The sequence below is a fragment of the Scyliorhinus canicula genome, chromosome 1 (genome assembly GCF_902713615.1).
Source record: "Scyliorhinus canicula chromosome 1, sScyCan1.1, whole genome shotgun sequence".
NCBI lineage: Eukaryota > Metazoa > Chordata > Chondrichthyes > Carcharhiniformes > Scyliorhinidae > Scyliorhinus > Scyliorhinus canicula.
Window position 1 is genome coordinate 191,005,871 of NC_052146.1, and position 23,360 is coordinate 191,029,230.

At 52.9% G+C, this 23,360-nt stretch overlaps 1 protein-coding gene across 2 annotated transcripts in view; it reads left to right on the forward strand.

Annotated features, from left to right (window-relative positions):
• adgb (androglobin) overlaps nucleotides 1–23,360 on the forward strand; it is a 564,769-nt gene that overhangs the window by 253,907 nt on the left and 287,502 nt on the right. For both annotated transcript variants that reach the window (XM_038805127.1, XM_038805138.1), the window contains exon 16: nucleotides 9,665–9,757. In XM_038805127.1, coding sequence (XP_038661055.1) covers nucleotides 9,665–9,757 — 93 coding nt within the window. The remainder of the gene's footprint in view (nucleotides 1–9,664; nucleotides 9,758–23,360) is intronic.

The following is a 23,360-nucleotide window of genomic DNA, read 5'->3' on the forward strand; positions in this document are numbered from 1 at the left end:
CTCTGAGGCAGAGATGATGCCAAAAGGCATCCGGTTGCAGCAGTAGCGACCGAACGGGGTGTTGAACGTGCACAGCTTGCGACTGGACGCGTCCAGCTGTATTTGTCAGAACCCCTTGGAGGCGTCCATCTTCGTAAAGAATTTGGCATGAGCCATCTCGCTGGTCAACTCTTCTAATTTTGGTACTGGGTAATGTTCCCTCATGAAGTTGCGGTTTAAATCTTTGGGGTCGATACAGATTCGAAGCTCCACTGACGGCTTCTTAATGCAGACTAGGGAGCTTACCCAGTCCGTGGGTTCTGTGACCTTTGATATGATGCCCTGGTCCTGGAGGTCTTGCAACTGCTGCTTGAGGTGGTCCTTTAGGGGTGCCGGCACCCGACGTGGTGCGAAAAACCACAGGGGTGTCGTTTGGTTTGAGCAGGATTTTGTATCGGTATGGGAGTGTGCCCATACCGTCGAACAAGCTAGGTACTGCGCTATGATGTAATTAATTTGAGCCTGGAAGTTTTCATCAGGTGAGGCCGTCGCCTGTGAGGATGACATGGTGTGGACTCGCTGAACCAGGTTCAGGAGTTTGCAGGCCCGAGCACCGAGCAGGGATGCTCTGTCAGGTCCTAAAATCTCAAATCGCAGCGTCGCTTTAAATGACTTATTGGAAACTCCTAGTTGGCATGAGCCACTGGCAGCAATGGCATTGTCATTGTAGTCAAGGAGCTGGCAGGCCAGTGGAAGAATGCTTGGTCTGACGCGGATGGTGTCGAGATCGGATTTCGAAATGAGGTTCGCTGATGCGCCGGTGTCCAGCTTGAAATGGATGAGAGCCTTGTGAACTGTGAGGACAGCACACCACTCGTCGTCAGGATCCACGCTTAGGATTAGGAGGTGTTTCACCATCTTTGAGAAAGGCAGCGCATGCTTAGTAATGATGCCCACCCGGAATGGGGATTTGAGGCACTCGATGTCAGGATCTGTTGGGATGTCGGGGTCGGAGTCTGGAATGACCTGCTGTATTGAACGGACGCTTCTGCGCCGGGGCTGGGATCGCTGGATGCTGGGCAGTGGAGCAGATCTGCAAAGGGCTGCGTCGTGGTCAAGCTTGCCACACTGTAGACACCGTCATGATTTTGCCGGACATTGCCACTTTAAATGGGCGGAGCCACAATTCGGACACGTCGTGACGCCAACGTCAGCACGTTTCATGCGCCAATGCACATGCGCAGTGCGGTCGAATGACGTACGCACCTGTGCAGGCTGGTCATCGGTCTTTCTGTCCCCTTGGTTGTGGCACGCATGCGCTGGAGCCCGGGAAAAGCGTGCAAAATGGCCACTCTCATCAAGACTCAAGCCCTACATTTGTGCGATGGCCTGCATCCGTTCCGTAGTACCGGTTGTTGGCATGCTCGTGGAGAATGCACGTTTCGATGGAGATGGTGAGGGTGAGCTGCTTAGCTTTCAGGTGCTGCTGGCGAGAGGGAATTGGAGTGGACCCCGAAAACGATCTGATCTCGGATCATGGAATCAGTTGTTGAGTCACAGTGACATGACTGCGCGAGGATGCGGAGATGGGTCAAAAATGATTGGAAAGGTTCATCCTTACCCTGAAGCCTCTGCTGGAAAATGTACTGTTCAAAGCTCTCATTTACCTCGATGTCGCAATGGCTGTCGAATTTCAGCAGGACTGTTTTAAATTTCGTCTTGTCTTTGCCTTCAGCGAATGTAAGGGAGTTGTAGATGTGGATGGCGTGGTCCCCGGCTGTGGAGAGGAAGAGTGCAATCTTCCTGGCATCCGATGCGGCCTCGAGGTCGGTGGTTTCGAGATAGAGCTGGAACTTTTGTTTGAAGATCTTCCAACTTGCCGGCGATGCGGAGCTGCGGAGGAGGGCGGGCGTTTTCCATGTCACCGGATGGCTGTTTGCTGGTCAACGCTGATTCACTCAAGGTAGGTCCGTCAATTTTCATCCTCCATACCTGGTACCATGATGTGTTGGCCGGACTGGGTCTATGTGGACTGCATTTGATGCAGTGTAGCACGAGACAGACTTCCAACGCTTGATGAGATGCAACACGATTTCATTTAACATCTAACTATTTTACATGTCCAACTGTGGGTTGACACTATGCTGACTTGACTGGAGACCTGATGCTAGCTTGACCAGACTTACTGACTACCACATGGTGTTTGCACTGGCTATGCTCATGAGCTCTGACTGTCTCAGAGGCTGGATCCCGAGAGAGCGGGAAAACTGGTGCCCTCTGGCTTTATAGTGGTCATGTCCTGTCTGGTGATTGGCTGCTTTGTTCTGTGTGCTTACTGGTCATCCTGTGTGTCAATCACTGCCTGTCTGCACTCCATTATATACATGGATGTATATTATGACAAGGGCGACATGCATCCCATCGATGACCCCTTGGACCCAGGGCACCCCGGCGACCATAGCAAACCCCGCTGCCCAGGTATCCTGGTGGGTGCGGTCCACAGGAACTGTATGTACTGCACTGCCTGAGCATATAGGGCATTCATGATGGAGCGGATGCACCTGTACATCGATGCCTGTGAGATGCCGGACAAGTCCCCACTCGGTGATTGGAACAACCCCGTCGCATAAAAGTTCAGTGTGACCATCAACATGATGGCCAACGGGAGTCCTCCTGGCAGTCCTCCACAGTAGCACCAGGGTCCACCAGGAGGACAGCGGGTGTCCTTCCCCCATACCCCTGCCATGCCAGGTGTGCCATCATCTGGCAGATGTGTCGCACTGTCTCACTGCTCAACCGCAGTCTCCGTCTGCATGCACAGTCCGGATGGTCCTCAAAATGCATGCGGTTGTTATACACGCGCCCTCATCCGGCGCCTCCGTGGCACCTTCTCCTCCTCCTCATCCTGTTGGGCGGCCAGCCCTCCAGCCTGAGCGGCAGACACCTGCCCCTCTGCAGCCCGCTCCTCTGCTGCAGCCTCCTGCTCTGCTGCAGCCTCTGCCTCCTCTCTGAGCAGCCCCACTCTTGCTGCCACAGGGCATATGCAGGGCAGTGGCCATCGCCATGGCGGCCGGCATCACAGGTTGATGACCAAAAGCCATTATTTTCTGCAGGGGTGAAAGGCAAACATGTTATCGTGGCGCATACACCCGTGCACAACCAGGTGCCATGGGGTACACGGTGGCCCCGGTTGGCACCGTGGGCCCCAACCAAGCATGTCGCCACCCCCGCAGTCCGGCCCCATCAGTGCCCCTGGTCCTGGCGCCCGCCCCTGCTGCCAAAGGCACCATTAGATGGCACTGGACTCATTGGGGGCTGCAGACGGTTTGTGGCCATGGGTGGTGCCCCGGTGAGTGGCTGCCGGTGGGGTGTTCGGGGCGGGGCAATCCATATGGTCATTGTCACTGCGTGCCCCCAGGGACCGGGGTGGGTGGCCAGAAGATGGCTGCCGTAATGACAGTCTGTGCCTGGGCACCGCCCCTGTCCTGTTGGGGTGCTGCTCGGCCTATTCTGCCCTCCCTTCCCCTCCCCTCGGCCCTGGCAGGCTCCCCCCTGCCCTCCACAGCCAGCATGCCGGTGTCCAAGCTGGAAGCCCGCAATACCCCACGTGACGCCACTTCTTACCTCCTCTCTCTGCCGCCGCCGCACGCCAGCTTCACGATTTTTTAATAGCAAATTAGAAGCATGCCATCGAGAAATCAGCCCATCCGAGGCGTTGAATCGCTGAGGCCCCGGACAGTCGGTCATCAGGAACTGCTAATATTGTACTTTCAGGCTGCGCGGCGAGCTCCGCGATTTCGGCCTTTTTCTGGGACAGCAGAATCCCGATTTGTCATGAAACCAGCATCTGGCTCGATTTCGGCATCGGAAGCTATTCTCCGCCTGATCGCGTTTCGCAATTTTGGCATCAGCTGACGGAGAATCCAGCCCCATTTGGCTGAATGTGGCACTAAAAGATCTTGGTGAAACTGGTGGGTGAGGTTCAAAGTGAAAGGTCTCCAGTGGCTGGAATCATACCTGATGCACAGGGAAAAGGTTATGGTTTTTGGAAGCCAATCATGACAGCCTTATCAGCCCCTCCCCGATTCGTGTACAGATCTTGTGTTATGTACAACATTCAAGATGCACAAGAGCAACTAATTAAGATTATTTCAACAGCACATCCTTTTCCTGTGATCTCTGCCAAAAGAAGTACATAAGCAGGAATGTCAGTGGAATGTTTCCTTTAAAGTCATGCATCATCCTAATGGTGTTGCATCAGAACCTGGAATTTCCTCATAACTTCAGCACAAAACGAAAGCCCACAGTGACCTTCTCAACTAAGAAAGATCAATACCCAAATACTTACCAATGACACCAATATCCCAAGAACAAATAAAACAAATAAGAAGTGAACTCTCATTTTGTTTTTGACCCTACCTTTGATGTGTTGGGCACGCTGGATCCGTGAAGCAGACATAGGCCACCAACACTGAAGATGGTTCAACACTATTTTATTAACTCTTATAAAATGCTAGACATACTATAACTGTGGGTTTACACAATGCTAGATTAACTAGAGACCTGTGCCTGTCGGAACCAGTTGAATCACGCAGCACGTGGTGTGAGTCTGTACTGTAACTGATAAGCTCTTATGCTTCTGAGAGGCAGCATCCCGAATTAGCGGGAAAAGTGATGCCCTCTGTCTTTATAGTGCGTGTGTTCTAACTGGTGATTGGCTGCGGTGTTTGTGCATGTTGATTGGTCCTAGTGTATGTCCATCAGTTTGTGTGTCTGCACCATGATATACTGGTGTATATTATGACATTCCCCCCCTTTTAAAAAAAATTTGATGTGTATGTGTGATAATAAATAGTGTGGGTGTGTGAAGAATGTTCCTAACTACACGTGAGGTGCAAAACCATATGTACAGAGCTATATACAGGAAAACGAAGCTATATACAAGGGAAGGTGCCCGGTGCAGATAAGTAGTATGCAACAAATTGAACAAGAATAGTGCTATATACAAACCAATAGAAAACGATTAAACAAGGAAGGAAACATCTCAGAGAGTCCATAAATTTGCAAAGTTCATAAATTAAGTCTCTGAGGTGGGCGACGAATTCTGGTTGACCGTCTCAAGGGTGGTTTGAGAGCCGCCAGGTCAGGGGCTGGGTGGGCTGCAACACAGTCAGGAGGAGGCAGAGTGACCGGAAACTGCACAGTCCATGGCAGGGTCAGCTGGGGAGCGACCCGGAGGATCCCGTGACAATTGTGGAACAAGGTGAAGGGCACGCCGATTGCGGCGTCGAATGGATCCATCTGGTGTCCGAACCAGGAAGGAGCGGTTGGCCACCTGCCTGAGGACAACAGCAGGTGCAGACCAGCCACCATCCGGGAGATGAATGCGAACCGTGTCGTTTGGCTGGATGTTGGGGAGATCAGCAGCACGTGAGTTGTGTGTCGCCTTCTGCTGCGCCTGAGACGTCTGCATCTTGTGAAGCACTGGAATATGATCAAGATTCGGTGTATGAATAGACAGCACAGTCGTCCTCAGGGTGCGATTCATTAACAACTGTGTGGGCGACAGCCCAGTGGAGAGCGGGGCGGAGCAATAGGCTAACAGAGCGAGATAGAAGTCAGAGCCGGCATCGGCAGCCTTGCAGAGGAGCCTCTTGACTATGTGAACCCCCTTTTCTGCTTTGCCATTGGACTGAGGATACAGGGGACTGGATGTGACGTGAGCAAAATTGTATCGCCGGGCGAAACTGGCCCATTCCTGGCTGGTGAAGCAGGGGCCATTGTCTGACATCACTGTGAGCGGGATGCCATGCCGGGCAAATGTCTCTTTGCACGCCCGAATGACTGCGGATGAAGTGAGGTCGTGCATCCTGATTACCTCCGGATAGTTTGAAAAGTAATCTATAATTAATACATAGTCCCTACCTAATGCGTGGAACAGGTCGATGCCCACCTTGGTCCAGGGCGATGTGACCAAGGCATCAGAGTCTCCTGTGGTTGGGCCGGCTGAAAACGCTGGCAGGTGGGGCAGAGGAGGTTTTCAAGGAGGCAACGATTTTGAAAGACAATACAGCTGTGTGAGCACGATGCGTCACCTCGATTTGGCAGGAGCCACTGGCAGCAATGGCATTTCCGTTGTAATCATGCAGATGGCAGGATGGCTGGCTGGACACGAAGGCTGCGAAGGTCAGACCACACAATGAGATTGGCGGAGGCACCTGTGTCCAGGCGGAATCTTACTCAGGACCGGTTGACCGTAAGGGTGGCACACCACTCATCATCCGGATCAATGCTGTGTATCGGAATTGGCTTGGTACTGCACTTTGGAAACATCCTGTGCTTTGTTATGATGCCGACTTGAAAAGGGGCTTGCAGGTCATCGCTGTCAAAGTCGGGGGACAGGTCTGGGACAGGCTCGTTGCTTGTGGGCTGAATAGCCCGGACATCCCTGCGAGGCTGGCTGGGTCGTCGGAAACTAGCGGGCTCAGTCGACCTGCATAAAGCAGCATAGTGGCCAAGTTTGCCACACTGCAGACATCGTCGGAACTTAGCGGGACAGTGCCGCATTAAATGGGCGGAGCCACAGTTGCTGCACGCCGTTGCGTCAGTGCTTTCATTAAGCCACCGCGCATGCGCGGTGCGATCCAGAGTGGTGCGCGCCTGCGTTCTTCGACGTCGCCACGTTCGTTGCGTCCCAGCGCGGGAACCCGCAAAAAGCACGCAAAATGGCCGCCTTCATCCAGGCTTAGGCCCTGGAGAGACTTGATGACCTGGATGGGGGAATATCGCCTGGAGGCGTGCTCGTGGAACATGCAGGTCTCAATGGCAGTTGACAGGGTGAGCTGCTTGACTTTAAGAAGCTGCTGGCAAAGGGGCTCCGACTGTACACCGAAAACGATCTGACGCGTATCATAGAGTCAGAGGTGGACCCGAAGGTGCAGGACTGCGCAAGGACACGGAGGTGGGTGATAAAGGACAGGAAAGGCTCGTCCTTACCCTGTAGGCGCTGCTGAAAAGATGTAGCGCTCGAAGCTCTCGTTCACTTCGACCTCGCAGTGGCTGTCGAACTTTAGGAGGACCGTCTTGAACTTAGGTTTATCTTCCCCATCGGCGAAGGTGAGCGAGTTAAAGATATGGAGGGCATGGTCCCCGGCTGTGGAGAGCAATCTTCCGTATGGCCGAGGCAGCTTCCAGGTCCATGGCCTCAAGGTATAGCTGGAAGCGCTGTTTGAATATCTTCCAGTTGGAGCCCAGGTTGCCGGTAATGCGGAGGGGCGGCGGCAGGCTAACGCTGTCCATGTTGCAGGATGGCTGAAGACTGGTGGAAGGCTGATCACTGGCAGAGAGGTCCATGACAGCTGCCTGCTAGACCCCTGCAAGATAGTGAATCTGTGGCTTTTGACCCTGGTTTTCAAGGTGTAAAAGACCCAGTTTTCATGACCACATGGGGACATAGTCCCAAAAGCGGAGAATCCATCCCATTGTCTTTCCATCCTTTTCTCTGTAATATTCCCTCCAGTCCCAATCGACTACTTCCCCTTCCCTGTTCCCTTCCTTCCCCACTTCTTTCCCAGTATCGGCATTTGGGTGAGAGGATAGGGTTATTTTGCCTAACCCTATTGACCTTAGTCCTATTTTCCTCTTAATCTCCTCTCTGCCTGCCCTTTCCCTCCCTTTCTTTTTGACAGCTCCTTGCCATTTCACCTGCTGCTTTTCACTTTTCTTCTTTGTTCCATCTCATTCTCTGCCCTCTCTGTTATACTTCCTTCCTTTCCCTTCCCTGCCTCAGCCATGCATGTCACTGTTACCAGAAATGTGACCTTCTTTCTTTGAACTCCAGCCAAACTATCTTCTATTTTCCATCAGTGATCACCTTCCCATCCTCCCTGACCTCTAATTCTTCCTTAGCCTCATACTTCACATTCCTCCTGTCCCTTCCATAGTTCTTCAGTATTTGTTTACCTTTCCATCTCTCCCCTCTAACTCTTTTACTTTCTTTCTCTCTCCCACTCTTGCCTCTTCCACCCTCCAGCATCGTAACCATCCTCTGCCCATGGTCTAGTCATCCCTTTTCCTCTAAACATGCCTCATCTCAAGGCTGTACTTAATTTTGAATCTCCATGAGCAACGGCAAGGTCGATTGACTCACAACTAATTTAATCATGGCTGGCGAGATGTCACGGAAACAATGGGAACAATTTTAGCACAGATGAACACGTGGGATTGAGTGCATGTTTAGAGTGGTTAAAAATTCAGAGTATGTTTGGAAACCAGAGCCAACCCACTGTCTTCTGTGTTATTGGAAGATGGGAGAACTCCGGTAGCCAGTCCGCTATCTGGAGGTGGGTTGGCATTATGAAAATGTTCATGAAGCTGGAAACCTTTGATTTTACTGCGGGTTTTACGATGGACAGACATGTTTCCCAGGCCTCAGAACAACCAGTACCTGAGGCAATAGCTTTGGGGAAAAAGCAAGTGCAATCAGGGATTTTTATGTGGATTGGGAGGCCACACTAGCTCCCCTGAGTCAAAGCCCCACAAACACAGGCATCAACATGAGATCAGGGACTGAACCATTTCTGAACCCCACCCCAGCTCAATTTTTGTGATTGAGGCTCAGAGCGACCTGTTCCTGCAGCAGGCTCCAGAGTCCTACCAACCCACTGGAGGCCAAGTTAAATCAGCCAGATGACGCACGCTGTGGAGTTAACATTTTACAGCATGGTGTTGGTGGGGTGGGTAGGATAGAGATCAGTTTGGTCTGAGTTAAGTAGAGAGTGAAGAAAGTCAAAAAAATATGAGGATTATTGTTCTAGATGCTTTGGGCGGAATTCTCCGCTCCCGGGAAAAATCGGGAGGGCCGTCGTGAACTCGGCCGAGTTTCACGACGGCCTCGGAGGCCACTCCTCGCTCCCTATTCTCCCCTCCCGGCAGGGCTAGGAGCGGCGCTCCGTGACTCTCGGCCGCGGGGGCGTCGCGCCAAGAATGACGCGGCCGGCGCGCCTAATGACGTCAGCCGCGCATGCGCAGGTTGGCCGGCTCCAACCCGCGCATGCGTGGCTGACGTCATGTCGCTGATGGCACGAACCCGCGCATGCGCGGTGGCCGTCTTTCCCCTCAGCTGGCTCGCAAGACATAGCGGCATGATCTTGCAGGGCGGCGGAGGGGAAATAGTGCGTCTGATTTGGACGCCGGCCCGACGATCGGTGGGCATCGATCGCGGGCCTGTCCCCTCCCGAGCACAGTCGTGGTGCTCTTTCCTTGCTAGGCCACCTACAAGCCCCAAACGGGCTTCTCACTCCCGTTTCACGACGGCAGCGACCAGGTGTGTTTGCCGCCGTCATGAAACGGCCGCGAACAGCAGGCCACTCGGCCCATCCGGGTCGGAGAATCGCCGTTTGCCGTGAAAAACGGCGAGCGGCGATTCTTCGGGGGGGGGGGGGGGGGGGGGGGGGGGGGGGGGGGGGATCGCGGGGGACGCCAGGGGGGCTTGAAATTTGTCGGGGGATGCTTCAACGATTCTCCCACCCGGCTTGGGGAGTGGAGAATCGCGCCCTTTATACTTCATTTCATTTAAGTTAAATTTGCACAATGTAAATGTCAGGCTGGTATTTTTAACCAAGAAAGTGAAAACACAAGTTTCTCCATCAAATCTGACATTTATTCCCATGCTGTACCTTTGCAGGAAACACATACTGAATCCATAAAGTCAGGTCAGTTTTCATCAATGTCCTTTGGTGCTAAAAGCCTGCATGGTAATGCAACAGCAGAACACAAAGTAAGTTAATAATTTCTCAGTAAGGGATTTGGGACTGTAAAATTTTCTGCAATTTCTTGCATTTGTGTAAGCTCTATTCCAGGGACAATCAGATATTAGGCAACCATGGTAGAAACTAATTTCAGAATTGTGTTTTATTGCAAGCTTTACATGTGTAATGGAGTTACAATTGCTTTATGTGTGTGTTCTATGTGTTGGCGTGGAAGGTGGGTCAGGAATTCTGAATGGGAGCCAAGTGAGATTGGCAACAATGCAATTTCCTGGGCCCAGTGTCTAGTTCGCATGTGCGGAAAATGTCTTCCCTATTTTTTTTCAGTGAAGAAAGAGTAAACCTGCAATAGGTAATTTAATGGTCTTTGCACCTAACTATGGCAAAATTAAGACTCCTCTCCAAACATAGTAGGTGGAATCTATGGTTCTATGATGAATCTTACCTGCTGGGAAGAAGGTGGGACAGGAGGGCATTGGATCAATGGACCAATGTGTTCCCTCCCTGGCTGACCTTGCCTATAAGGTGGAGAGAACACAACAAGAGCTACTCACCCGGCAACATTTGGTGGCTAATTTGCATAATAAGTGTTGAGTTGTGGGCAGAATGGAAATGGTGTTGGGTATTGACGGGCCCCTCGCTGACTCCAAAACCTGGCAGATACTTGGAATTGGCTTGCTGAAGGCTGGCTATGAAGCTTGCAAGACCTTGTGCACATATCACCCACTCCCGCTACACCCCCAACAAAACAGCATGGATAAATGTGTCACAGTGAGGCGATCGAGTGGAGGGGGTTTCCCGTCCATATTGACAGTCTAGCAGTTGTGGCTACAATTTATTTTAACAAAGTGGTGATGGCTTCAAAAGGTGCCTCTAGATGGAGGCACCCTCATGGCCCCATTCCTACTCTTTTTTTTATTGAACATACAGTGCAGAAGGAGTCCCATCGAGTCTGCACCGACCCACTTAAGCCCTCATTTCCACCCTATCCCCTTAATCCAACAACCTCTCCTAACCTTTTTGGTCACTAAGGGCAATTTATCATGGCCAATCCACCTAACATGCATGTCTTTGGACTGTGGGAGGAAACCGGAGCACCTGGAGGAAACCCACACAGACACGGGGAGAACGTGCAGACTCTGCACAGACAGTGACCCATCGGGATATCGAACCTGGGACTCTGCCGCTGTAAAGCCTCAGTGCTATCCATTTGTGCTACCGTGCTACCACTACTCTTCCGGTGGAGCTGCTGTCCTTCCAAGGTTGCAGGCCTTCTGATGGTCTACAGGATCAGTAACTCACCCACTGTCCATAATTGAGTGGCAGACGAGGAAGGTGCATAATTAAGAGGCTGCCTCTCAGAGGATCACACTCATGGACTCGTTGGAAACCAAGCAAGTATAGGGTCAGCAACTGGAACTGGAGCCAGACTAGCAGTTAGTTTTAAAGTGTGTAAAATTCCACCCAGTGCTGACTAATTTACCAAAACAAATTTGCAGAGTGAATTTGAATATCATCTGCATTAGGATTCTGAAAATTCCAACTTTATTTTCACTAATGGCCACAGCTAATTGTGGCACTTAGGCTGAAGAAAAGCAGAACAAAAAGAATAGATGCAAGAGCACACTAGGTCATGTTAGAAACAGTTTTCACTTCAAACAGGTGAACATTCTGAAACTGCATTTCCTAAGTATTAATGTTTGAGACAGAAATCTAATTCAACATAAACGTCAACAAATTCCTTTTGTCCAAGTGAAAGTGAAAAAATGGAGTTTGTGGCCTCAACCAATTTCATCAATGACAGGAAGTGTGCATGTGTTTTCCTCCAGTTTGATGTCTATCTTTCATTGTCTGATGCCCTCAATCGTTAGAGAATCCGGTCTGTCGGAAACGGTCACCGTGTCCAGTCTGCTTTCCAACTTCACAGTCTGTTATCTTCAGCAGACCTCTTTTAATGGGGCAAGAAACACGGCAATAGAATTCCAGCTTTCAGAAACTATTTACAAAAAAAAATTCTCTAATTATGTCCTTCCTTCCAAGTTCAGGATTCACAGGTTCACAGTGCTGCTGCTATGTTTATATATATCATCTTCAACATAGAAAATATCCACAGATGCTTCACAGGAACATTACAAAGCAAAATTAATTACTTAGCCAATGAGGGCTATTAGGGCAGGTGGTTAAATGTTTACCCAATGAGATAGGTTTCATGGAGAATCTCAAAAGGAAGAAAGGGAGCTAGAGTCAAAAAGTTTTAGAGAGGGAATTCCAGAGCTCAAGGCCCAGCAGCTGAAGGCATAGCCACCAATGGTGGAGCATTAAAATTGGGATGCCCATGAGGCTAGAATTGAATCAACACAGATATCTCAGAGGACTGTGGGGCTGGAGAAGGTTACTGAGATAGGAACGGGCAAAGCCATGGAAGGATTTGGAAACCAGGGTGAGAGTTTTAAAATCATAACTTTCCTTGAGCGGGTGCCAATATAAGTCAGTGAGCAGAGGTGATCTATGACTAGACCCGGTGTGAATAAGTTAATGCAGCAGAGTTCTAGATGATGTCAGGTTTACAAAGGGTACATTGGAGATAGGAGCAGGAGGAGGCCTTTTGGCCCTTCGAGCCTGCTCCACCATTTATCACGATCAAGGCTGATCAACCAGCTCAATAGCCTAATCCTGGGCCGGGATTGTCCGAAATCCCGGCCAAGTGTTGACGCCGGCGTACACTGGCCCAGCGATTCAGCGGCCCTCAGGAGGCTAGCACAGCGGCGGAGTGCTGCGCGCTGCTCCGGCACCGAAAGGTGGCCCTGCAATGCCGGCGTGGGTCCGCGCATGCGCGCGACAGCCATCTCAGCGCCGGCGCATGAGCGTGGTGGCCGTTTCCGCGCCGCTGCTGAGTGACATGGCGAGGCCCTACAGCGGACTCGTGCGGAAGGAGGTGCACACTCCAGATCGTGGGTTCCCACCGATCGGTAGCCCCCGATTGCAGGCCTGGATGCCGTGGAGGACCCCCCCCCCCAGAGTCTGATTCCCCCCGTCCCCCACCAGGACGGCCACCGCGGTACCAAGTTGGAACCACGCCAGCGGGACTCAGCGGAACTCTGTGGGAATTCGGCCGATCGACCGCGGAGAATCGCCGCGGGGGCCTCTTTCAGCGGCCCCCGACCAGCGCTGCGTCGACTGTGCGGGCGCAATTGTTGCCGATTCGCTGGTAGCCGGAGAATTGCATCCCGGCGTCGGATCGGCGTGGCGGGAATTTTCCGCGTCACTGGCAATTCTCCGACCTGGCGCGGGCTCGGAGAATCCCGGCCCTGCTTTTTCTCCATAAGCTTTGACCCCATTGGCCCCAAAATTGGGTAGAATGGGGGAAGCCAGCCATGAGTTATTTTTTATTTGTTTATTTGTTCATGGGATATGGGTGCCGCATGTTGGACCGGCATTTGTTGCCCATCCCTAATTGTCCTTGAGAAGGTGATGGTGAGCCGCCTTCTTAAATCATTAGTCCCTGCGGTGTAGGAAGACCTGCAGGGCTGTTAGGAAGGAAGTTCTAGGGTTCTGGCCCAGCAAAACTGAATTAACGGTGATATAGTTCCAACTCAGGATGATGTGTGACTTGGAGGGGAACATGAAGGTAGTAAAGATTGTGCGTTTATTTTGAAAGTGATGTTGAAGGAGCCTTGGAGAGTTGCTGGAGTAGGTGGTAAATCCTGCTGACACTGGGCGTTGGTGATCGAGGAAGTTTTTTAAAATTCATTTTTACGGGATGTGGACTTCGTTGGCTTGGCCAGCATTTGTTGCCTATCCCTAATCACCTTTGAGAAGGTGGTGGTGAGCTACCATCTTGAACTGCTGCAGTCCATGTGGTGTAGATCCACCCACTGTTATTAGGAAGGGAGTTCCAGGATTTTGACCCAGCAACAGTGAAGGCACGGTGATATATTTCCAAGCCAGGATGGTGAATGACGTGGAGGTAAACCTCCAGGTGGTGGTGTCTCTGTGTATCTGCTGCCCATTTCCTTCTAGATGGTAGTGGTTTTAGGTTTGGAAATTGAATGCTGGAGATGTTCAATGTGGTGTCAATCAAGTGGGCTGCTTTGTCCTGAATGCTGTAAAGCTTCTTGAGTGTTGTTGGAGCTGCATTCATCCAGACAATTGCATAGTATTCGACCACATTCCAGACTTGTGCTTTAGAGACGATAGACCGGCTTTGATGAGTCAGGAGGTGGGTTACTCGCTGCAGAATTTATAGCTTCTGACCTGTTCACGTAACCATAATATTTATTGGGATAGTCCAGTTTAGTTTCAAGTCAATGGTAACTCCCAGGATGCTGATAGTCAGAGATTCAGTGATGGTATTGCCTTCGAATGTCAAGGGAACATGGTTAGAATCTCTTTTGTTAGAGATGGTCATTGTCTGGCACTTGTGTGGTGCGAATGTTACTTGCCACTGATCAGCCCAAGCCTGAATATTGTCCAGGTCTTATTGCATATAACACGGACTGCTCCACTATCTGAGGAGTTGCAAATGGTGCTGAACATTGTGTAATCATCAGTACACATCCAAGTTTGACTCCAGCCAGAGGAGAATTTTTCTCCTGATTCCCATTGACACCAGTTTTTCCAGGGCTTCTGGATGCCACACTTGGTTAAATGCTGCCTTGATGTCAAGGGCAGTCATTCTCACCTCACCTCTGGAGTTCAGCACATTTGCCAACTTTTGGACAAAGGCTGTAAAGAGGTCACATGCTGAATGGCCTTGAAGAATGAAACTGAACATCAGTGAGCAGGTTATTGCTGAGTAAGGACCACTTGATAGAATTCTTGATGATCCCTCCCATCACTTTATTGATGATCAAGAGTAGACTGATGGGGCGGTAATTGGCCGGGTTGGATTTGTCCTGCTTTTTGTGTACAGGACATACTGGGGCAATTTTCCACAATGCCAGGTGGTTGCCAGTGTTGTAGCTATACTGGAACAGTTTGGCTAGGTGTGTAGATAGTTCTGGTGGAAAAGTCTTCAGTACTATTGCTGGAATGCTGCCAGTGTCCATAGCCCTTGCAGTGTCCTGTGCCTTGAACCATTTCTTGATACAAGATGTAGTGAATTGGATGAAGACTGGCTTCTGTGATGCTGGAGACTTCAAGAGGAGCCCAAGATAGATCATCCACCTGGGTCTGCTTGCTGAAGATTTTTGTGATCAGCAGGAGGTTATTTTGCCCATGTTTGACCTGGTATCATCAAATGGCATGGTTTCCAAAGTTAAAGTTGAGGACTTCTGGGGCAACTCACTCTTAACTGTAACCACTTTGCTGACATACCAAGGAATGGTGGTGGTGGTGTCTGATAGATTGACTTACTCACGGAATCATATCTTACAGACAATGTCAGACGGTTGCTTGACTAGCCAGTGGGACAGCTCTTCAAATCTTGGCACTAGCCCCCAGATGGTAGTAAGGAGAACTTTGCAGTGTGACAAGGCTGAGTTTGCCATTGCCATTTCCAGTGCCCAGTTTGAAGCCAGGTGATCTGTCCTGTTTCATTCCTTTTAGACTTTGTAGTGGTTTGGTACAGCTGAGTGGGTTGTCTAGCCATTTAGAGGGTTAGTTGAGTAAACCACATTCCTGTTGGTCTGGAGTCACACGTAGGCCCGAACAGGTATTTCCTTCCCCAAAGGTGCTCAGTGAACCAGATGGGTTTTTACAACCGTTGTCAATGGTCACCATAACTGAAATGTATTAATTGAATTCAAATTCCACCAACTGTCATGGTGAGATTCAAACCCATATCTGCAGTGTATTAGCCTGGACGTTCAGTGATATAACTACTGTGCCACTGCCTCCCAAAGTGCATTGGAATAGTGAAGTGTAGCGGTAGCAACAACAGGATTGTGAATTTCAGAAGTAGATGAGCTGAGACAGCGGTGAATTCACAGATATTACAAAGGTGAAAATAGCTATTCTTGGCGATGGCACAAATTTGTGGTCTGAACCTCATCTCTGGATCAAATGTGGTACCAAAACTATGAACAGTTTGGTTTATTCTGAGACTAGGGGGAATGATGACGCTGTCTGCAAGGAAACAGATGTGGACCGACGACTGAAACCAATTTTAAAAATGTATTCTTTCATGGGATGTGGGTGTCACTGGTTGGCCAATATTTATTGCGCGCCCCTAGTGCACTTGAGAAGGTGTTGGTGAGCCGCCTTCTTAAACCACTGCAGTCCACGTGGTGTAGGTACACCCACAGTGCTGTTGGGAAGGTAGTTCCAGGATTTTGACCCAGTGACAGAGAAGGAACAGTGATATAGTTCCAAGTCAAGATGGTGTGTGGTGTGGAGGGCAACATGCAGTGGTAGTGTTCCCATTCATCTTCTGCCCTTGTCCTTCTAGGTGGTAGAGGACGTAGGTTTGGAAGGTGCTGTCAAAGGAGCTTTGGTGAGTTGCCGATGTGCATCTTATAGATGGTTCACAATGCTGCCACTGTGCATCAGTGGTGGAGGGAGTGAATATTGAACGTGGTGGATGGGGGTGTCAATCAAACGGGCTTAAAAAAAAATAATTTGTTCATGGAATATGGGCATTGTTGGCTAGGCTATACTTCATTGCCAATGAGAAGGTGGTGAGCTGCCTTCTTGAATCACTGCAGTCCATGCATTGTTGGAACACCACATGTCTTGCTAGGAAGCGGGTTCTAGGATTTTGACCCAGCCACACAGTGAAGGGATGGCGATATAATTCCAAGTCAGGATACTGTGTGACTTGGAGGAGAACCTGCAGGTGATGGTTTACCCATGCATCTACTGCCCTTGTTCTTTGAGGTAGTAGAGGTCGCAGGTTTGCAAGATGCTGTCAATAGACTGTTTTTTCCTGGATGGTGACTTCTTGAGTACTTTTTGAACTGCACTCATCTAGGCAAGTTGAAAGTATTCCATCACACACCTACCTTGAAACTTGTAGATGGTGGACAGGCTTTGGTGAGTCAGGAGGTGAGGTATTTGCTGCAGAATTCCCAGCCTCTGACCTGCTCTTGTCGCCACAGGTGGTAATCTTATCGGAATTTGGAAAAGTGTTGGGATCTCACAGAAAGCCTGGCACTGTCCCCTGCCACAAGTTGGAACTGCACTGTTGGCACTGTTAGGTTGGCACTGCCATGTTGGGAAGTGTCACGTGACAGTGTTAGCCTATGCCAGGCATGTACCTCTACTCACCCACCCCCCCCCCCCCCCCCCCCCCTCCCAGGGAGATATATGTACCTTGGCACCTCAGGAGGGATCTCCTCAATTGTCACTGAAGATCTCACGATGGGGTGATCATTTGTTGGGGGGAAGATTATGGAAGTGAACCTGATGACACCGCCGGCGTGGGGAAGGGAAAATTGGGAAACGTGTTTGCTCTGACGAAAATCGGGTTTCCCGATCTTATGAGATTTTCTGCCCTCACCACCGGTCCCGCAGGCAGCGGGGACAGCCCCAGGATTCTGCCCACTCTATTTATATTGCTGATCCAATTCAGTTTCCTCTTTTATTATTTATTTACGGGATGTGGGGGTAGCTGGTTCTGGCAGCATTTATTGCCAATCCCTAGTTGCCCTTCAGAAAGTGGTGGTGAGCTTCTCCTTGAACCGCTGCAGTCCCTGAGGTGTAAGGTACACCCACTGTGCTGTTAGGGAGGGAGTTGCAGGATTTTGGCCCAGTGTCAGTGAAGGAATGGTGATGTAGTTACAGGTCGGGGAGGTGAGTGACTTGGAGGGGAACCTCCAGGTGGTGAGGTTCACAGGTATCTACTGCTTTTGTCCTTCTAGATAGTAGTGGTTGTGGGTTTGGAAAGTGTTTCCTAAGTAACCTTGGAGAGTTACTGCAGTGCCTCTTGGAGATGGTACACATGGCTGCTACTCTTTGTCGGTGATGTAGGGATTGAATGTGGAAAGGGTAGCAATCAAGTGGGCTGCTTTGTCCTGAAAAGTGTTGAGCTTCTTGAGTGTTGTTGGATCTGAAATCATCCAGGCAGGTGGAGAGTATCCCATTATACTCCTGACTTGTGCCTTGTAGATGGTGGACAGGCTTTGGGGGCCAGGAGGTAAGTTACTCGCCGTAGGATTCTGAGCCTTTAACCTGCTCTGGTCGTCACAGTGTTAATATGGTTAGTCCAGTTCAGTTACTAATCAACAGTAGCCCCCAGGATGTTGATTGTGGGGGATTCAACAATGACAGTGCCATTGAATGACAAGGGCCAATGGTTAGATCCTCTCTTGCAAGAGATGGTCGTTGCCTGGCACTTATGTGGCGCAAATGCAACTTGCCACTTGTCAGTCCAATCCTGGATATTGTCCAGGTCTTGCTGAATTTGGACATTAACTATTTCATTATCTGAGGAGTCGCAAATGGTGCTGAACATTGGGCGCGATTCTCCGCACCCGCGAAAAATCACGAAGTTGGCCGTTAAAACGGGTGCGTTTTACGACGGTCGGGAAGGGTCCATTTCCCAACGTATTCACGTCAGGGAAATGGGCTAGGAATGCGGCCGCGTCAATTACGTGCGCAATGACGATGGAACGCGACAATGATATGACCACGCCCACGTGACGCCGCCCGACGACGTAAAAAGGCGCGGGCGAGCACAGAATCTGTCGGCCATGATGTCGGAGCTCAGGAGAGCTGCCCCTCGGTTTGTTGAGGCCGATGTCGAGACGCTGCTCGATGCCGTCGCGCAGAGGAGGGGCATCATCTGCCCGCGTAGAGGGCATCGCCAACCTGCCAGCGCTGTGCGCCAGGCCTGGCGTGAAGTGGCTGCTGCCGTTAGTGCTGTGGGGCAGACCCCTCGCTCAGCAGAGCAATGCAGAAAAAAGATGCATGACCTCACCAGGGCTGCCAGGGTAAGTGCCAAGAGGGTGCCCTCTGGTCACAACTATCCCTCCCCCCTTAACTTAATCACCCACCTCCCCCCCTGGCACAGGGGGTGGAGGGGGATTGGGGCAGAGTTAGTTGAGGGTGGTTCACAAAGTTGTCACAGACCCAGCGCTCTGGCCCCCGTGCAGAGATGCAATGGTCTTCTGACAACTTGACCCCCAAACTGTACCAGTATCTGAACGGTCTGCTGATACCTGCCGTATTGTAATGATCTACCTATGTTCCCTCCCCCAACAGGCCAAGACCGCTCACAACACCCGTGAGCGGCACCAGACTGGAGGGGGTTCGCCCAACCTGCACCCCCTCACCATGTTTGAGCAGAGGGCACTGGACCTTGTTGGGGGGTCTGGCACCCGGGACGTCGCGCTATGCGAGGTTGGCGGAGCTGCAACAAGTGAGACAACCCTCCATGACAAACACCCCCCCCCCCACATCTTCTGTCCCTTCACACACCCTGCCCACTTGGACACCTCCCCCATCCTCTGTCCCTTCACACACCCTGCCCACTTGGACACCTCCCCCATCCTCTGTCCCTTCACACACCCTGCCCACTTGGACACCTCCCCCATCCTCTGTCCCTTCGCACACCCTGCCCACTTGGACACCTCCCCCATCCTCTGTCCCTTCGCACACCCTGCCCACTTGGACACCTCCCCCATCCTCTGTCCCTTCACACACCCTGCCCACTTGGACACCTCCCCCATCCTCTGTACCTTCACACACCCTGCCCACTGGGACCGTCCAGCGCCCGGCTGAGCGAATCTAAATAAGCCGTTTCATTCTCTTCCCTAGGACATGATGCTGAACGACCAGGGCCGTCTGCCTCCAGGTGGAGACACGCATCTGGCCCCACCTCACCCAGGGCTGCACAACATTCGGTGCCCAATCAGCGGGGAGTCCCATCCTCCCCAACAGAATCTGTGGAGCAGGACGCCCAGAGGGCGGCGACACAGCAGGAAACAGAAATGGCCCGCCAACGCCCTGCGGCCTCTCACCTGGACGATGACACAGAGGAGGCGTCAACCCAAGATGACCTTGAGCTTGCGGCACTGCTATCTCCCACACCATCCACCATCCCAGAGACACTCACCCCGGCTGGCCTATTTAGTGATGAGGCTCCTGGGTCACAGTCTGGTTCGCACATTACAGCTGAGCAGGTACAGCAGGTGGAGGTCGGAGCAGACGAGGGCCTGGACTGGCGGAGGCCAGGCCAGGCCCAGCATGCAGCTGGCTCCCAGACGTTTTCTGAGTTCCTGGAGTTTCTCAACCCACCCGCACAGCCGATGCCTCAAGAAACCCAGGGAAACAACGACGGGATGAGGGCTGCCTTCCAGACTCTGCAGACGCTGTTAGAGGAGTCGAACCGCGTCCACCAGCAGGGAGTGGTGCCGCTCATGGCAGCGACCCAGTCCGACACCGCACGGATGGCATCCGCGGTGGAGGCAATGGGTCAGGTTATGCAAGGCGTTGGGGTTAATGTGCATGCGTCATCCTCGGCCCTGGACATGGTTGCCCTCTCACAGGCAGCAATGTGCCAGAGCCAAAACGACATTGCCGGCGCCCTGCGGGCCTTGGCCCAGTCTCACCAGGTCATGGCCCAGTCGCAGCAGTCAGTCGCCGAGAGCATCAACCGCCTGACACATGTGCTGGATGGCGTCGTGCACTCACAGGTTGAGGTCGCACAGTCCTTGGCGGGAATGTCTAACTCCCTGGACTCCGTGTCTGCAAACGTTCGGATCCTGGTGGATACCGTCGCAGGCCTCCAGGACTGGCAGCGCCAGGTGTCGGTGGCGTGACGGGGCACCTCCCCGCTCGCACCTCTGTCCCAAAGTGAGGCCCGGGGGCCACCGGGCTCCCCGAGGGAGGAGGAGGTTTCGGGGCCCGTCCCATTAAGTCCATCACGGGACGTCCCGGAATTCTCGGCCTCCCCCCGTCCCATCCCTGGTGCATCGGGTGGGCAGCAGGCAGAGCAGGGTGGCATAACGTCACCCGAGACACCCGCGGAGCAGCCTGGCCCATCAAGGCCGGGTCGCCCCAGGAAACGCTTGGCCAAGGAGAAACGAGTCGAAGGGGGCGATTCGCAGCAATCCTCCTCCACTCCTGCTGTATTATCTGCAGACTCACATAAACGTAGTGGTAGGGCCCGTAAGGCAACAAAGTGAGACACAGACTAAGTTGGCACGGGTGAAGGGCACAGTTTAGTTGTAGGGGCTAGGGCACCTGTAAATTATTGTTAACATTAAACGCACTGTTCCACCTTACTTGTAATACCGTGTGATTGTACACAGCCACAGGAATCGTGATGGTGACCGAGTGTCGCTGGGGTTGACGAGCGGTGAAACTTCAGTGCCGGGTGTGCAGTCCCTGCCCCTCCCCCCACCCCCTCCCACAGCTAGCCCACGCGGGCACGTGATAGAGTGTCCGTGGCGAACTCAGCGGCCACCAAGGTGGATGGTTCAGCTATTGCCATGGGTCAGACTCTCTCTAACGATTCTGAGCTCACAGCTCTTCGCAGAGCGGGCTGTCATCATTCGACTGACACAGCCATCAATGTTGTGCCATACCGTCTGGACCCAGTGGTAAGGGTGATGTCGAAGTGGAGCAGTGTACACTGAGAGGGGGGGGGGTTGTGGTGGTGGCAGTTGTGTGTTGACCCTCTGCACGTTCAGCGGGGACGTCACATGCGACACGTGAACCGTGCTGCCACCAAGGCGTTGCGTGCCCGCCGTCCTCGCCGGGTCCGTCGTGCCGCCTCCTCGACATCACCAGCACCTGAGTCGTGTCTGCGTGCTGCGCCCGCCACTCTGCCAGCCTCCTCCTCCTCCTCCTCCTCCTGCTCCTCCTCCCTCTCCTCCTCCTCCTCCTCCTCTGTGCTGGCACCACTGCCACTGGCGTCTCCCTCCGCCTCCTGCAGCAGGTCATCTCCCCTCTGCATCTCCCCTCTGCATCGCGATGTTGTGCAGCGCACAGCAGACCACAACAATGCGAGCGACCCTGTCGGGCTGGTACTGCAGGGCCCCTCCGGAGCGGTCCAGGCACCTGAATCTCATCTTCAGGAGGCCAAAGCAGCGCTCCACCACACCCCTGGTTGCTGCATGGGCCTCGTTGTATCGGGTTTCCGCATTGGTCTGAGGCCTCTGTATAGGCGTCATCAGCCAAGACCTCAGCGGATAACCCCTGTCGCCTGGCAACCAGCCCCTCAGCCGGGGGGGACGTCCCTCAAACATCGCAGGGATGTACAACTGCGCCAGTATGTAGGAGTCATGCGCACTCCCTGGGAACCTTGCACAGACGTTCATGATCCTCATGTGGGGGTCGCATACCACCTGGATATTCATGGAGTATGTCCCCCTCCTGTTTGTGAACACCTCCCTGTCCCCTGCAGGCGGGCACATGGGGACGTGAACACAATCGATTGCCTCCTGCACCATCGGTATCCCGGCCACTCTGGCAAATCCACGAGCTCGTGAGTCTTGAGTTGCGCGGTCCTCGGGAAAGGTGATGTAGCGGTCCACGATGGCATAGAGGGCATCGGTCACATCCCAGATGCACCTGTGCACCGATGACTGGGAGATCCCGGAGAGGTCCCCGCTCGGAGGGACTGGAAGGAGCCGGTCGCATAGAAGTTAAGAGCGACCGTCACCTTGATGCCAACTGGGATCGCGTGTCCTCCCCCCGTTCCACGTGGGGCGAGGTGCGCCACGAGGTGACAGATATGTATCACCGTCCGCCTACTCAGCCGGAGTCTCCTCCTGCAGGTGCTGTCCGTCATTGTTAGGAAAGAGACCCGGACACGGTACACCCTCGGCCTTGGTCGTCGCCTCTGGCGCCGTGGCTGCACCCTCACTCTCTCCTCTTCCTCCTCCTCCTCCCCATGCTGCTCGACGACTGGCAACTCCTCGGCCCTTCCCTCTGCTGCTGCAGCTGTCCCTGCATCCACTGCGGGTTGTGGGTGTGGATGCTGCTGCATCGCCAAATGCACTGCAGCGGCCCCAACCACTGCGCAGAACATAGGCGTTCTGTTCACAGACATTGTGCTAACCTACAGGAGGGTGGTGGGGCAGAGAAACGGGACATGTTAGACGGAGGTTAGTCGACACCTCGGCAGCCGCCTGCCACGGGATACCTGTGTGTCCCGGTGGCCTGGACGCGCTGCTGACACGCGGGCAGCCTAACCCCTGGTCACTTTCTGCATCCAACGGGCAGTTAACTATGTCCTCCTCACCGGTGCGTCAGTGGCCTGTGGCCGTAAGCCACAGGGCAAACAGCGACCTTGTCCTTGTGACCGGCACGCCATGGCATGGTGGCAGACATTTTGTTACAGGGTTGGACGGGTCACTCGCTCACTCTCTCCCTAACACCTCCCCCACTCCCACTCCCCCCTCCATCTCCCCCCTCCGTCTCCCCCACTCCCCCCTCCATCTCCCCCACTCCCCCCCTCCGTCTCCCCCACTCCCCCTCTCCATCTCCCCCACTCCCCCCCTCCATCTCCCCCACTCCCCCCTGCATCTCCCCCACTCCCCCCCTCCGTCTCCCACTCTCCCCCCCCCCCCCCCCGCTCTGGACCCCCTCCCGTTCCCGGGGATGCCTTCCCCGTTGTGGCCAGACTCCCGCAGTGCGCTGAGCAGTGCGCTGAGCGGTGCACTCACCTCCTCGAAGCTGTCGTCAGCCAGCACGACTGGTTGATGAACTTGAAAAGCAGGTGTGTTG